Genomic DNA, 17,719 nt, shown 5'->3' on the forward strand with positions numbered 1-17,719 from the left:
GGTTCGAGCCTCATGGCCAGCGAGGGCCTTTCTGTGCAGAGTTTGCATGTTCTCCTCGTGTCCGTGTGGGTTTCCTCCGGGTGCTCCGGTTTCCCCCACAGTCCAAAGACATGCAGGTTAGGTTAACTGGTGACTCTAAATTGACCGTAGGTGTGAATGTGAGTGTGAATGATTGTCTGTGTCTATGTGTCAGCCCTGTGATGACCTGGCGACTTGTCCAGGGTGTACCCCGCCTTTCGCCCGTAGTCAGCTGGGATAGGCTCCAGCTTGCCTGCGACCCTGTAGAACAGGATAAAGTGGCTAGAGATAATGAGATGAGATGATGAGGTCTTTAATGTAGAAAGTTGAATCAGAACCGCCCGAGATGTGTTGTATTGGACATTGTCACAATGCACTATTGTGAATTGGGAGGAGAACACTTCATGGAGTAATTCGTTGCTTGGAGGTAATTGTTTATAGGATATCACTTACAAACCCCTTTTCCAGAAAAGCTGGGATGTTTTCCAAAATGCAATAAAAACAAAAACCTGTGATTTGTTAACTCGTGTGAACATTTATTGAACTGACAAATTTCTAAATTTACTTTGACTTGTATTTCTTTGCAGACAGAATGAACCCAAGATATTTCTTTTTTCTTTTTTTTTTCTGGTCAACTTCATTTCATCCATTCCTGCATTTCAGTCCTGTAACACAGTCCATAAAAAGTTGGGACGGGGGCAATTTAGGGCTAGTAATGAGGTAAAACAATTAAATAATTATGTGATCTGAAACACATTGATGTCAACAGATGATTGTAATCATGATTTGGTACAAAATCAGTATCCAGGAAAGGCCTAATCTTTGAGGAGTAAAGATGGGCTGAGGATCTCCAGTTTGTCAACAAATGTATGAGAAAATTATTGAAATGTTTAAAAACATTGTATCTCAATGAAAGATATGAAGGGATTTGGATATTTCATCCTCTATCGTGCATTACATTACATGGCATTTAGCAGATGCTCTTATCAACAAGTGCAAAGGTCAGGTACATGAAGTGATGAACTTCAAGACAAGAAAGTTCTAGTGCCAACTGAACAAGTGACAGCAATACGTAGTGTAATATGCTGTTGAAATACCAATACTCAAACAACCAAGGAAACAAACCAACCATATGAAGTACGACTAAATAGAGAACTCAAAACAGCTAACCTCAGGGTTACACTGTACACAACCTAGGTTGGTCGAGACCAAAATGCAGTTACTCAGTGGGCAGGGAAGAAGGGGAGAGGTGCAGCCTGAAGAGGTGGGTCTTCAGTCTGCGCTTGAAGGTGGTCAGGGAGTCGGCAGTTCTGACCTCAGTGGGAAGGCCATTCAGCCAACGGGGAACCAGGACAGACAGCAGTCTTGAATGGGCGGGCAGGAGCGGAGAGGAGGAGGGGCCAGGTGACCAGTAGTAGTGGTGTGTAGGGATCTGGCTGGTGTGTAGGGGCAGCTCAGACTTTGGAGGTATACTGGCCCTAACCCCCTGAGAGCCTGGTAAGCTAACACCAACGTCTTAAATTTGATGTGAGCTGCAATAGGTAGCCAGTGCAGGTCGGCAAGCAGAGAGGTGACATGGGAAGAATGACGGAGGTTGTAGACCAAGCGAGCTGCAGCATTCTGGATGAGCTGCAGGGGTCTAATGGCAGAAGCTGGAAAGCCAGCAAGGAGAGAGTTGCAGTAGTCCAAGTGGGATAGGATCAGCGCTTGGACCAGGAGCTGAGTAGAGTAGGTGGTAAGAAAAGGGCGGATCCTTCAGCTGTTGTAGAGGAGGACTCTACATGTCCGGGTCACTGCAGCGATGTTCGCTGAGGACAGTTTGTCATCAAACACGACCCCTAGGGTCTTCATATTGGGTGAAGGAGACCTAGAGATGTCCCGCATGGAGATGATAATGTACATGGGTGGAGAGGATGGAGCAGGAATGTAGATTACCTCCGTCTTGCCTGGGTTGAGTTTCATGTGATGGTTGTCCATCCAGCTCGAGATGTCACACAGGCAAGCAGAGATGCAAGCGGAGATCTGTGTGTCAAAAGGAAGGAAAGAGAGAAACAGTCGGGTGTCATCAGCATAGCAGTGGTAGGATAGGCCATGAGCAGAGATAATTGGGCCAAGAGACTGGGCATAGAAGGAGAAGAGAAGCAGACCAAGGACTGAACCTTGAGGGACACTGGTGGTAAATGGGTGTGGTGCTGATACAATACCAGACCAGGTAACCTGGAAAGAGCGACCAGAGAGGTAGGACTTGAACCAGTCCAGGGCTGTTCCACAGATCCCTAGAGCTGATAAGGATGACAGGAGGATGGAGTGATCAACAGTGTCAAATGCAGCAGAAAGATCAAGGAGAATCAGGACAGAGGAAAGGTAGGCAGCACGTGCTGCATGAAGCGCCTCACTGACTGACTGAGAGAAGCGCAGTCTCAGTTGAGTGTCCGGTGTGGAAGCCAGACTGGTGAGGATCCAGGATGTTATTCCGTGAGAGAAAAGAGAAGAATTGCATAATATAATTAAATGATTCAAGGAATCTAGAGGGATTTCAGTGTATAAAGGGCAAGGGCTCAAGCCGAAGCTGAACACCCGTTATCTCAGAATCCTCAGAAGGCACTGCATCGAGAACTGTCATTCATCTATAGCTAATATAACCACGTGGGCTCGGGATTACTTTGGCAAATGTTTGTCAAGAACTACAATACAGAGTTACATCCACAAATAGCATTTAAAACTTTACTGTGCAAAAGTTGTTAACTGTGTCCAGAAGCACCGTCAACTTCTCTGGGCTCGGAGGCATCTTGGATGGACCATCACACAGTGGAAACGTGTACTGTACTCAAAAGAATCAGTATTTGCTCTGGACCAAAGACAAAAATGACCATCCAGACTGTTACCAGCAACAAGTCCAAAAGCCAGGGTGTGTCATGGTATGGGGTTGGGTCAGTGCCCTTGGTAAAGGTAACTTACACTTCTGTGATGGAGCGTTAATGCTGAGATTTTGGAGCAACATATGCTGCCTTTAAGATGACATTGTTTCCAGGGAGATTTCACCAAGACAATGCAAAAGCACATTCTGCACACATTACAAAGGCATGGCTGTGGAAGGAGAGGGTGTATCTCCTCTGTCCCCAGTAGAGAATATGTGGAGAATTTTGAAATGGAAAAATATGACAACGACGACCCCGTACTGTTACACACCTTAAGACATGTTTGCAGGAAGAGCGGGACAAAATAACACCTGAAACACTTCATCACTTGGTGTCTTCAGTCCCTAAACATCTTTTAAATGTTGTGAGAAGGAAAGGAAACATTATAAAGTGGTAAATGCTTTACCGTCCCAACTTTTATTTTTTTGAAACGTGTTGCAAGAATCAAAATTGAAAAGTGTTTGTTTTAAAAACACAATAAAATTCATGAGGTAAAACATCAAACAATATGCTGTTGTCTTGTTTTGAGCGCAATACTGATTGCAGGCAATTTAGAGGAGCCAGATGACCTAATCTACATGTCTTTTGGACTGTGGGACAAAACCCACACAGGCACGAGGAGTCGAGCACAGGAACTCCACTCGAGCACAGGACTCAAACCCAGAACCTTCTTGCTGTGAGGTAACAGTACTAACCACTGGACCACCATGTTGTCCCTGAGAGCCTCCATGAACATGGAAAAAGTACAGTCTAATAAAATAAAGGTTTCATCAGGAGCCTTTAGATTAACGTTCTTGTTAAAATGGCCATGATTTTACCATTCTTGTTGTATATATTAAAAAAGGTTCCTCTAGGTATTTGTATGTGTTTTTCCAATGTGACAGTCTGAAGAAACCCTAGCTCTTTCAGGAACCTTTTGTTTTGTTTTGTTTTTATAAAGTGTAACGCTTGTTTAGCTATCATTGTGCAAAGACAGTGATTTTACTGAGACCATTACAAACGTTCAGCCTCCCCGTTACCTTGAACTCACCTTCACAGCTCACAGTGCAGCCTGTTCTCTGTAATTCAAACATCTCTGCAATTTACATGACTGGTTATGGTTTGATATTGTAGTTCATGGGGGGCACGGTGGTGTAGTGGTTAGCGCTGTCGCCTCACAGCAAGAAGGTCCGGGTTCGAGCCCCGTGCCCGGCGAGGCCCTTTCTGTGCGGAGTTTGCATGTTCTCCCCGTGTCCGCGTGGGTTTCCTCCGGGTGCTCCGGTTTCCCCCACAGTCCAAAGACATGCAGGTTAGGTTAACTGGTGACTCTAAATTGACCGTAGGTGTGAATGTGAGTGTGAATGGTTGTCTGTGTGTCAGCCCTGTGATGACCTGGCGACTTGTCCAGGGTGTACCCCGCCTTTCGCCCGTAGTCAGCTGGGATAGGCTCCAGCTTGCCTGCGACCCTGTAGAACAGGATAAAGCGGCTAGAGATAATGAGAGATGAGATGAGATTGTAGTTCATCAGCCAAGACATGGTGTGTGTTTGTTGCCTTTAGTTTTGTACAGGAGCTATAAGGCTAATTCTGTTAGCATGGCAGAGGAGCTCATGACTACAAGAATAGCATTGCACTAAAAACATATTTAATTCCCACAGACGATTCTCAGAAAGCATGATTCAGCATCATTAATGCCTTTAATATGTCAGTATGTCATAAAAAGCGTAATAAGTGAAAAAAAATCTATTTCAAATCTATTTGGCATATTGTGCTTTTTAAAACCACGATTTCTTGTTTTGTTTAAATAAAAAAACTTTGTCCAAGTTCTTTTAACCATAATATTGTTTATGACTGTGGTGTTTTATTTTTTGTCTAATTTTTTAATCTTTCAGAAAGTACCCAAAATGAAAAGTGATATGTTAATAAAGATGAGTAAATTTATTAAAAATAATAATAATAAGAATATGTGGGGTGGCATGGTGGTGTAGTGGTTAGCGCTGTCGCCTCACAGCAAGAAGGTCCGGGTTCGAGCCCCGTGGCCGGTGAGGGCCTTTCTGTGCGGAGTTTGCATGTTCTCCCCGTGTCCGCGTGGGTTTCCTCCGGGTGCTCCGGTTTCCCCCACAGTCCAAAGACATGCAGGTTAGGTTAACTGGTGACTCTAAATTGACCGTAGGTGTGAATGTGAGTGTGAATGGTTGTCTGTGTCTATGTGTCAGCCCTGTGATGACCTGGCGACTTGTCCAGGGTGTACCCCGCCTTTCGCCCGTAGTCAGCTGGGATAGGCTCCAGCTTGCCTGTGACCCTGTAGAACAGGATAAAGCGGCTAGAGATAATGAGATGAGATGAGGTTGCCAGTTCGATTCCCTGGACCAGCAGGAATGGCTGAAGTACAAGGCACCTAACCCCCAAGTGCTCCCCAGACTGTTCTGGGTATGCCGTACATTGCTCTGGATAAGAGCGTCTGCTAAATGCCATTAATGTAATGTAATGTAATGGAAGCCTGTTTCCAACAACTGAAGAAAAAAAATCACATACTATGTCATGAGAATGTTTCTCATAATTACACGGGGAAGCTATGACCTTATGGTTAGAGAAGCAGCTTCAGAACCAAAAGGTCGCTGGTTTGATTCCCTGGACCAGCAGGAATGGCTGAAGTGCCTTTGAGCAAGGCACCTAACCAGGTTGCTCTGGGTACGTTGTATGTCACTCTGGATAAGAGTGTCTGCTAAATGCCTGTAATGTAATTATGACTTAATATCTCATTATTATGAGATAGAAAGTCATAATTGTGAGATATGACATACTAAGCCATAATTATAAGATAAGTCATTGTTATGATATAGGATTTCATCATTAGCCTATGAGAACTTAAGTCATAAATGTGGAATAAGTCATTATTATGAGATAACGTCTCTTGATTATGATAAAGAGAGTCATTATGATAGAGTAATTGAGACAGGAAATTATTGTTATGAGGTATTGAATTGTTATTATTATCCTATGAGAACTTAAATCATAATTATGAGATATTAAGACATATGTCATTATTATGAGATACCGTAGAAAGTCCTAATTGAGATATAAAGTCATTAGACGAAGAGGAAGCCTTTATTCACATGCACACTCAAGCACAGTGAAATTCCTCCTCCGCATTTAACCCATCTGAAGCAGTGAACACACACACACACACACAGAGCAGTGGACAGCTATGTTACAGCACCCAGGGAGCAGTTGGGGGTTCGGTGCCTTGCTCAAGGGCACTTCATCCATGATACAGAAGGAGGAGAAAGTGCTGTTCCTTCACCCACATTTTCAAATCGACCCGGTGACTCTAGGCAAGGCAAGGCAAGTTTATTTATATAGCGCATTTCATACACAGTGGCAGTTCAATGTGCTTTACAGAGGTAAAGGCAAAACAGTAAACAATAGAAAATAAAATTACATAAAATAAAGGGGGAAGAAGAGAGAAAAATAAAAATAATATAAGAATTAAACAATAGTAGAAATAAAATAATAAAATGAAGTAAAAGTTCAGTAAAAAACAGCAGAATAAAATGGAATAAAAGTTAAGTAAAGTTTAAAACATATAAAGATGATGATATTTATCAGTTAGCAGAAAGCATCTGAAAACAGCTTGGTCTTTAATCTAGATATGAAGCTGCCAACAGCAGGAGCATTTTTAATGTCCTCTGGGAGTTGGTTCCATAGCTGTACTGCATAGTAGCTAAAAGCTGCTTCACCACACTTTGTTTTAACAACAGGTTTTACCAGTAAATTTTGCTGCTGCGATCTGGTAGATCTGATTGGGTTAGGCCGCTGCAACATATCTCATCTCATCTCATTATCTCTAGCCGCTTTATCCTTCTACAGGGTCGCAGGCAAGCTGGAGCCTATCCCAGCTGACTACGGGCGAAAGGCGGGGTACACCCTGGACAAGTCGCCAGGTCATCACAGGGCTGACACATAGACACAGACAACCATTCACACTCACATTCACACCTACGGTCAATTTAGAGTCACCAGTTAACCTAACCTGCATGTCTTTGGACTGTGGGGGAAACCGGAGCACCCGGAGGAAACCCACGCGGACACGGGGAGAACATGCAAACTCCACACAGAAAGGCTCTCGCCGGCCATGGGGCTCGAACCCGGACCTTCTTGCTGTGAGGCGACAGCGCTAACCACTACACCACCGTGCCGCCCGCTGCAACATATCGGAGAGGTAATTGGGCCCTGTACCATTTAGAGATTTGTACACCAGCAGCAATGCTTTAAAGTCAATTCTGTAGCTTACTGGAAGCCAGTGAAGGGACCTTAGAATTGGAGTAATGTGCTCTGTTCTTTTTGTTCGTGTGAGAGAACCCTAGCCGCTGCATTTTGAACCAGCTGAAGTCGTTTGATGGTCTTTTTTGGCAGGCCTGTGAAAAGGCCATTGCAGTAATCAACCCTACTAGAGATGAAGGCATGTATAAGTTTTTCCAGATCATTTTTTGACACAAGTCCTCTTAGTTTGGAAATGTTTTTTAGGTGATAAAATGCCGATTTAGTGATTGCTTTCATGTGACTGTCAAAGTTTAGCTCGCTGTCAATGAAAACACCAAGATTTTTAACCATATCTTTTGTTTTACTCCCCTTTGTGTCAAGAATAGTGGTAATCCTGAGTCTTTCATCTTTTTTCCCAAATAGAATTACTTCTGTTTTATCTGTGTTCAGCTGAAGAAAATTCTGTGACATTCAATTGTTGATTTGGTCGATACACTGGTAGAGACATTCAAGGGGGGCATAATCATTAGGTGATAGAGCAAAATAAATTTGGGTGTCATCTGCATAGCAGTGATACAAAATTGAGTTGTTCTTGATAATTTGTCCAAGTGGGAGCATATAAAGGTTGAATAGTAATGGTCCAAGGATCGACCCCTGGGGGACACCACAGGTCAAGGACATTGATGTTGAGGTACAATTTCCCATGGTAACAAAGAAGCTTCTATCTTTTAAGTATGATTTTAACCAATTGATAACTTTACCAGTCAACCCAACCCAGTGTTCAAGTCGATATAGCAGTATGTTGTGATCAACAGTATCAAAAGCTGCACTGAGGTCCAGTAACACCAGGACCGATGTTTTGCCTGCATCAGTATTAAGACGTATGTCATTTATAACTTTAATCAGCGCTGTTTCAGTGCTGTGACTGGCACGAAATCCTGACTGAAAGTTATCAAAACAGCTGTTTGATATCAAGAAGGCAGTTAATTGATTGAAGACAATTTTTTCAAGGATTTTCCCAATGAATGGTAGATTTGACATTGGCCTGTAGTTGTTCAATACTGAAGCATCCATATTCTTTTTAAGTCGGGGCTTTACAACGGCTTTTTTCAGGGACACAGGAAAAATGCCAGTCTCTAGGAATGTATTTATGATCTGAAGCACATCTCTAATTATGAGGTGAAGAACAGACTTAAAAAAGTTGGTGGGCAGAATGTCCAATTCAGATGTTGAGGAACTGAGATTTTGTACAGTTTTTTCAAGAGTCTCGTAATCAATCAAACAAAATTCTGACATTGTGTTGAAATTGTCTGTCTGTGTCACTGGTGATTGCAGCTTTTCAGTTATTTGCAACTGAGATATATTATGAGCAATATTCTGCCGTATTTTATCAATTTTACCTTTGAAGAAGGATGCAAAATCATTGCATTTATTAACTGAGAGAAGTTCAGGTGCTAATTGTGGTGGGGGATTAGTTAGCTTCTCTACTGTTGAAAATAGCACACGGGCATTGTTCATATTCCTGTTGATGATGTTGGAGAAGAAAGACTGTCTTGCTTTACCAATTTCCTAATTATATTTAGAAAGCATCTCTTTATGGATTTGATAATGGATGTGAAGTTTAGATTTGCGCCATTTTCTTTCAGTCTTCCTACGTTCTCTCTTTAGCAATTTAACAGCCGGGTATTGCTTCCATGGTGCTTCCTGCTTGTCATTGACTCTTTTGATTTTGAATGGAGCAATATCATCCATAATTTGGGTCATATTTAAATTAAACATTTCCAGTAAGTCGTCTACAGAGTCTGACATTTTAGTTGAGATCCGTGAGAGAGCTTGCTCAAAGAGAACACGTGTTGTCGTTTATGACTCTCCTACCCATACTCGTTGAGCTGTTCTGAATGTGAGGGGACATAGAAACATCAGAGAAAACACAGAAATGATCAGATAAGGCCAGGTCAACAACAGTAGTAGAAACAGTAAGACCCTTTGCGATAACGAGGTCAAGGGTATGACCACGAGAGTGGGTCGGCCCCTCTACATATTATACTAGGTTGAAGTTGTCAATAAGTGCAAGTAGTTCTCTGGCATAAGTGTTTTCAGGATTATCCACATGCAAGTTAAAATCCCCAGATATAATAAGACAGTCAAACTCTAAGCAAATGACTGACAACAGTTCACCAAACTCTTCCAGAAAAACTTTGGCTGAATGTCTCGGAGGCCTGTAAATAGTTAATAGCAACATGTTAGGAGAGCATGTAACAAGTGCACATAAGTGTTCAAAGGATGTAAAATCACCAAGTGAGGACTGTTTACATTGAAAAGAGGCTTTGAATATACAACCCCGATTCCAAAAAAGTTGAGACAAAGTACAAATTGTAAATAAAAACAGAATGCAATGATGTGGAAGTTTCAAAAATCCATATTTTATTCAGAATAGAACATAGATGACATATCAAATGTTTAAACTGAGAAAATGTATCATTTAAAGAGAAAAATTAGGTGATTTTAAATTTCATGACAACAACACATTTCAAAAAAGTTGGGACAAGGCCATGTTTCCCACTGTGAGACATCCCCTTTTCTCTTTACAACAGTCTGTAAACGTCTGGGGACTGAGGAGACAAGTTGCTCAAGTTTAGGGATAGGAATGTTAACCCATTCTTGTCTAATGTAGGATTCTAGTTGCTCAACTGTCTTAGGTCTTTTTTGTCGTATCTTCCGTTTTATGATGCGCCAAATTTTTCTGTGGGTGAAAGATCTGGACTGCAGGCTGGCCAGTTCAGTACCCGGACCCTTCTTCTACGCAGCCATGATGCTGTAATTGATGCAGTATGTGGTTTGGCATTGTCATGTTGGAAAATGCAAGGTCTTCCCTGAAAGAGACGTCGTCTGGATGGGAGCATATGTTGCTCTAGAACCTGGATATACCTTTCAGCATTGATGGTGTCTTTCCAGATGCGTAAGCTGCCCATGCCACACGCACTAATGCAACCCCATACCATCAGAGATGCAGGCTTCTGAACTGAGCGCTGATAACAACTTGGGTCGTCCTTCTCCTCTTTAGTCCGAATGACACGGCGTCCCTGATTTCCATAAAGAACTTCAAATTTTGATTCGTCTGACCACAGAACAGTTTTCCACTTTGCCACAGTCCATTTTAAATGAGCCTTGGCCCAGAGAAGACGTCTGCGCTTCTGGCTCATGTTTAGATACGGCTTCTTCTTTGAACTATAGAGTTTTAGCTGGCAACGGCGGATGGCACGGTGAATTGTGTTCACAGATAATGTTCTCTGGAAATATTCCTGAGCCCATTTTGTGATTTCCAATACAGAAGCATGCCTGTATGTGATGCAGTGCCATCTAAGGGCCCGAAGATCACGGGCACCCAGTATGGTTTTCCGGCCTTGACCCTTACGCACAGAGATTCTTCCAGATTCTCTGAATCTTTTGATATTATGCACTGTAGATGATGATATGTTCAAACTATTTGCAATTTTACACTGTCGAAATCCTTTCTGATATTGCTCCACTATTTGTCGGCGCAGAATTAGGGGGATTGGTGATCCTCTTCCCATCTTTACTTCTGAGAGCCGCTGCCACTCCAAGATGCTCTTTTTATACCCAGTCATGTTAATGACCTATTGCCAATTGACCTAATGAGTTGCAATTTGGTCCTCCAGCTGTTCCTTTTTTGTAGCTTTAACTTTTCCAGCCTCTTATTGCCCCCGTCCCAACTTTTTTGAGATGTATTGCTGTTATGAAATTTCAAATGAGCCAATATTTGGCATGAAATTTCAAAATGTCTCACTTTCGACATTTGATATGTTGTCTATGTTCTATTGTAAATACAATATCAGTTTTTGAGATTTGTAAATTATTGCATTCCATTTTTATTTACAATTTGTACTTTGTCCCAACTTTTTTGGAATCGGGGTTGTATTTGCGATCCCTCCACCTTTCCCATGTCGGGTAGCACTCATGAAATTAAAATTTGGGGGAGCTGCTTCAATAAGGGTGGTAGCACTCTTTGCTTGATCTAGCCATGTTTCAGTTAAAAGCAAAAAATCAAGATTGTGTTTGCAAATAAGATCATTAATTAAAAATGACTTGTTTGAAAGTGATCTGACATTCAGAAGAGCTAGCTTTACAGAAAGTCTAGAAGTAATATCCGCTTGGGCACTCTGATGTTGTTTTGAAACAGGAAGGAGACTAGACTGGTTTACCCCCTGGGTTAAATACACTCTATGTTTTCCATTTCTTATCAACACAGGAATAGAGAATGGCATAGACATACTGGGTCCCAGCTTGTTTTCAAAACTACACCCAATGCAGGGACCCACAGCATATCATACAAGACTCTCTGTATATTCCATGAGGTAGGGAGGGGGAAGGATTGGAGATGTCATGTATTTTTTAGATGGTGAAAAAGATTGGTAGCCAGCTGAAAGTCCTGGGCGAACACAGTTGAGTCTGTTGGTTGATTTTTGATGAACTGGGTACCCTGCTTGTCACGAAAGATTTGGGCTGGAAAAAGAGAGTGCAGCCATTGGCAGCAATCTCTGCATACTTTTAGGGAAATCCATGCAGGGGGGAGACGGAGATGGTACAACAAAGTCAGAAGAGTGAGACTGAGATTGGGACTTTGGTGAGGTCTTTGTGAGTGTCTCCATGACTGTCTCTATGGTGACTGTTTCCCTGACAGTCTCTGTGATACTTGCATGGGGTCGAGATGTGGATGATGCAGCCTTGGCATGATTGACCCTATGCGAATTTAAGTCATAATTATGAGATATAAAGACCATTATGAGATAGAAGTCGAAGTCAAAGTCAAACTTTATTGTCATTCAGACCGTACAACAAGCAGTGCACGGCTGAAAGAAATTACATTTCCCCACACTCCAATGTGCTGATTATGTAAAATAAACATGTTACAGTAAATGTACACAAGATAATAAGTAAACATACTAGACAGCTAGACAGACTTGAATATTGTGCTATAAACACAGATGTAGACCAATAGACAGTAACAGTAGGGCCACAAAACAAACATTGCATGAGGGAACGTCTCATCATCTGTAGCCGCTTTATCCTGTTCTACAGGGTCGCAGGCAAGCTGGAGCCTATCCCAGCTGACTACAGGCGAAAGGCAGGGTACACCCTGGACAAGTCGCCAGGTCATCACAGGGCTGACACATAGACACAGACAACCATTCACACCTACGGTCAATTTAGAGTCACCAGTTAACCTAACCTGCATGTCTTTGGGGGAAACCGGAGCACACCCACACGGACATGGGGAGAACATGAAAACTCCGCACAGAAAGGCCCTCGCCGGCCACGGGGCTCGAACCCGGACCTTCTTGCTGTGAGGCGACAGCGCTAACCACTACACCACCGTGCCACCACGAGGGAACATATTGCACAAAAAAACAGATGAGAACCATAACACTGGTGGGTGATGATAAAGTGCATAGTGACAGCACTGAATTATTGCACAGGATAACAAGATATTGCACTTTTGCAAGGCACTGTGTTTCACAGGTGGCAGCAGGAAATTTTGAATGGGGGGGGTGATGTGTTGTGCGCCAAAGGCATGCCAAATCTAGGGGGGTCGGGGGCATGCTCACCCGGGAAATTTTGGAATTTTCAACCCTCTAAAATGCTATTTCCTGCATTTTGAGAGGCAAATTTTGGTGGAGTAAAGCTAAGTTTAATGTCTCTATTAGAGTACATTTTGTCCATGTATTTTTTTCTATATGAAATGATACTATTGTTGCGTATTTTTCAAATCAAGCCCCCACACACAAACAAAACGCGAGAAAATTTGTCCTCAGTGTCCTTGTTGAATTAAAAAGCTAATAGATTTATATACCTGCTCAGCTACATGGTATAAAGCAAGAGCACGAATAACTGTCTTTCCTTTAGTCTTCAGTGCGAGTAAACAGTCATTCATTTCTTGGTTTGCGAAAGTTGACTTGGGATGTTAAAAAAATAATTATACTGAAAACTTACCTCGTTATCTCATCTCATCTCATCTCATCTCATCTCATTATCTGTAGCCACTTTATCCTGTTCTACAGGGTCGCAGGCAAGCTGAAGCCTATCCCAGCTGACTACGGGCAAAAGGCGGGGTACACCCTGGACAAGTCGCCAGGTTATCGCAGGGCTTACCTCGTTATCATCAAGCAAATTGGGTGCCTTTGTCAAGCCCAAAAAGTTTGCAATGGATATTTGTCTGAAACTCCTCTTCATACTGATTTTCAGTGAGTGGTCAGGGCAGCAAGCGAATTCATGTAGCTCTAGAGCAGCATCAAGTTTTTGGGCACCCAAAACCGCTTGTACGCCTCGTGAACGCTATCTAGCCATCTGGACAGGACACGAGTTATCAGTCAGATCCAAATGTAGCGACACTGTCATAGCCTTGCTGTCACAGGGTCCCCGCTTTGGCGTGAGTACCCAAGGAGACCAGACATGTCTAGACAGTTGCCCCAGCAACGGGTTAATTAGTCCACAGAATATTTATAAATCAGCTTGTCTACTAAAAGCGATGGGTTTTGCAGTTCTGCGTAAGCCAAATAAGGAAAATCTTGGAAAGAGGAGGCAATCGGTGAGGTCAGGGCCAGGCTAATTTGCATCAGATGTTAAAAAAATAATTATACTGAAAACTTACCTCGTTATCTCATCTCATTATCTGTAGCCACTTTATCCTGTTCTACAAGCTGAAGCCTATCCCAGCTGACTACGGGTGAAAGGCGGGGTACACCCTGGACAAGTCGCCAGGTTATCGCAGGGCTTACCTCGTGATCATCAAGCAAATTGGGTGCCTTTGTCAAGCCCAAAAAGTTTGCAATGGATATTTGTCTGAAACTCCTCTTCATACTGATTTTCAGTGAGTGGTCAGGGCAGCAAGCGAATTCATGTAGATCTAGAGCAGCATCAAGTTTTTGGGCAACCAAAACCGCTTGTACGCCTCGTGAACGCTATCTAGCCATCTGGACAGGACACGAGTTATCAGTCAGATCCAAATGTAGCGACACTGTCATAGCCTTGCTGTCACAGGGTCCCCGCTTTGGCGCGAGTACCCAAGGAGACCAGACATGTCTAGACAGTTGCCACAGCAATGGGTTAATTAGTCCACAGAATATTTATAAATCAGCTTGTCTACTAAAAGCGATGGGTTTTGCAGTTCTGCGTAAGCCAAATAAGGAAAATCCTGGAAAGAGGAGGCAATCAGTGAGGTCAGGGCCAGGCTAATTTGCATCGGTTTTGGTGCGAATGGGTGCTACCAACCTACAGTGTACAGTACAAAGGGATGCTGTCAGGATGAAGGGATGCAGTGGGATTTAATAAGGGAAAACAAAGGCACGCAGTGGGCTGTTTATTCACACTACTCTCTCCTTTTCTTCCTTGTAAATAGTCAAAGGACTCCCATCATAATTTGGGGGGGCACAGCCCCCTCCGACGTAATTTTTTTTTGGGGGGGCGGTCACTCCCCCCTCTGCTGCTGCCACTGTATTTGTATTAATTTAGAAAATCCAGACGAGAGGTGCACAAAACAAGAAAGTCATAATTGAGATATAAAGTTATTATTATGAGATCGTCGTCACTGCCAAACCCAATCTGGGCTTGAGGCAAAGTTGACTTGACAGGAATTGCAGCAGAAGGGTGGCTGGTTCCACACACACACACACACACACACTTTCATGCCTATGGGCAATTTAGAGTAGCCAGTTAACCTATCTGCATGTCTTTGGACTATGGGGGAAACCAGATGCCCCGGAGGAAACCCACACAGATGCAGGGAGAACATACAAACTCCACACAGAAAGGCCCCCATTGCCCACTGGACTTGAACCCAGAACCTTCTTGCTGTGAGGCAACAGGGCTAACCACTACACCACTGTGTCACCCTCCATCCATCCATTATTTGTAGCCACTTATTCTGTTCTACAGGGTCGCGGGCAAGCTGGATCCTATCCCAGCTGACTATGGGTGAGAGGCGGGGTGCACCCTGGACAAGTCGCCAGGTTATCGCAGGGCTGCACATAGAGACAAACAACCATTCACACTCACGGTCAATTTAGAGCCACCAATTATAGCCTGCTCTGTCCCTTCCTGTATAAGTGTTTGGACTTGCAACGCCAAACACTTATACAGGAAGGGACAGAGCAGGTTATACTTCCTTAGGAGGTTGCGGTCCTTTAACATCTGCAGGAAACTCCTGTGGATGTTCTATCAGTCTGTGGTCACCAGTGTCCTGTTTTACACCGTGGTGTGCTGGGGGGGCAGCACGTCCAAGAAGGACACATCCAGGCTGGACAAACTGATCAGGCGGGCCGGCTCTGTGGTCGGCATGAAGCTGGACTCTCTGGTGATGGTGGCAGAGAAGAAGTCGATGGACAAACTATTGAACATCATGGACGATGCCAGTCACCCTCTGCACACCGTCATCAGCAACCAGAGGAGCCTGTTCAATGACAGAATGCTCCTTCCCAAGTGCAGGACGAACAGACTCAAAAACTCCTTTGTCCCTCACGCCATCAAACTGTACAACTCCTCTCTGGGGGGGAGGAGGGGTAACAGGAGGACAGAGGATGGAAAGGAGCAGTAGCCTAGTCTAACAATAAGCAATACCGAACAATGTGCAATATAATGTGCAATATCTCTCCTGCTGCTGCCCCCTTTCTCTTTTCCCCCCTCCTTCCCCATATCTTATTCTTTTTATATTTGTATATGTAAATAATTTATTTTAATTTATCTAGAAGTTTTCTCTATTTATCTGTAATGATGCTGCTGGAATCTTAATTTCCCTGAGAGAACCTGCCCAAAGGGATCAATAAAGTTTTATCTAATGTAATCAATTAGCCTAACCTGCATGTCTTTGGGGGAAACTGGAGGAAACCCAGACAGACGCAGAGAGAACATGCAAACTCCACACAGAAAGGCCCTCGTCAGCCACTGGGCTCGAACCCAGAACCTTCCTGCTGTGAGGCGACAGCGCTAACCACTACACCATTGTGTCACCCTGTTATGAGATGAAGTGATTATATTTAAAAAAAATATCTTGTCATTATTATTATGGTGGCTGAAAATGGCTTCCATAGTTTCAGGCAACAATTTCCAAAAAGCATGGGTTTTTTCACTATTTCCTTTTTTGTTTGTTGGAGTGTCGCTCAGCCTATCAGGAAACAGCTCGACTATCAAATCAGGGCGCAGCACAGACGCCAAGCCCCGCCTACTCCACTCCGCGAGGTGAGATTAGGGGCGTGGCTCGTGTCTCAGGCTGCAGAGTATAACTGTATGAGCTGGACTTCCTGTCTCACACTGTGTTTCCTCTCTGCAGTGGGTCTCTGTCCTCCTGTCCGCGATGGCGAAGCCTCTGAGCGACCACGAGAAGCGGAAACAGATCAGCGTGCGCGGGATCGCGGGTCTCGGGGACGTGGCCGAGATCAAGAAGAGCTTCAACCGGCACGTGCACTTCACATTGGTGAAGGACCGGAACGTGGCCACACCCCGGGATTACTACTTCGCCCTGGCGCACACGGTGCGGGATCACCTGGTGGGCCGCTGGATCCGCACTCAGCAGCACTACTACGAGAAAGACCCCAAGGTGCGGCACACAAACTTTCTTCTTCCTCCTCCTTCTTTCTCCTCCTTCCTCTTCTCCTCCTTCCTCCTCTTTCCTCTCCTCCTTCTTTTTCCTCTCCTTCTCCCTCCTCTTCTCCTCCTTCTCCCTCCTCCTTCTTCCTCCTCTTCTCCCTCCTTCTTCCTCCTCTTCTCCCTCCTTCTTCTTCCTCCTCTTCTCCCTCCTTCTTCTTCCTCCTCTTCTTCCTCCTCTTCTCCCTCCTTCTTCTTCCTCCTCTTCTCCCTCCTTCTTCTTCCTCCTTCTTCTTCCTCCTCTTCTCCCTCCTCTTTTCCTCCTTCTCCCTCCTCTTCTCCTTCTTCTTCTTCCTCTTCCTCCTTCTCTTCTTCTTCCTTCTCCTTCTTCTTCTTCCTCTTCCTCCTTCTCTTCTTCTTCCTTCTCCTTCTTCTTCTTCCTCTTCCTCCTTCTCTTCTTCTTCCTTCTCCTTCTTCTTCTTCCTCTTCCTCCTTCTCTTCTTCTTCCTTCTCCTTCTTCTTCTTCCTCTTCCTCCTTCTCTTCTTCTTCCTTCTCCTTCTTCTTCTTCCTCTTCCTCCTTCTCTTTTTCCTTCTCCTTCTTCCTCCTTCTCTTTTTCCTTCTCCTTCTTCCTCCTTCTCTTTTTCCTTCTCCTCCTTCTTCCTCCTTCCTCCTTCTCTTTTTCCTTCTCCTTCTTCCTCCTCTTCTCCTCCTTCTTCCTCCTTCTTCCTCCTCTTTTTCCTTCTCCTTCTTCCTCCTCCTTCTTCTTCCTTCTTCCTCCTCTTCTCCTCCTTCTTCCTCCTTCTTCTTCCTTCTTCCTCCTTCTCTTTTCCTTCTCCTTCTTCCTCCTCTTCTCCTCCTTCTTCCTCCTTCTCTTTTTCCTTCTCCTTCTTCCTCCTCTTCTCCTCCTCCTCCTTCCTCTCCTTCTCCTCTTCTTCCTCTCCTT

At 43.9% G+C, this 17,719-nt stretch overlaps 1 protein-coding gene across 1 annotated transcript in view; it reads left to right on the top strand.

Annotated features, from left to right (window-relative positions):
* The first annotated feature begins 16,435 nt into the window (after positions 1 to 16,435).
* Positions 16,436 to 17,719, top strand: part of pygb (phosphorylase, glycogen; brain) — a 50,881-nt gene continuing 49,597 nt past the window's right edge. Inside the window, exon 1 of the mRNA XM_060933410.1 lies at positions 16,436 to 16,787. Coding sequence (XP_060789393.1) covers positions 16,545 to 16,787 — 243 coding nt within the window. The 5' untranslated portion in view covers positions 16,436 to 16,544. The remainder of the gene's footprint in view (positions 16,788 to 17,719) is intronic.

Source organism: Neoarius graeffei, chromosome 11, assembly GCF_027579695.1.
Source record: "Neoarius graeffei isolate fNeoGra1 chromosome 11, fNeoGra1.pri, whole genome shotgun sequence".
Lineage (NCBI taxonomy): Eukaryota > Metazoa > Chordata > Actinopteri > Siluriformes > Ariidae > Neoarius > Neoarius graeffei.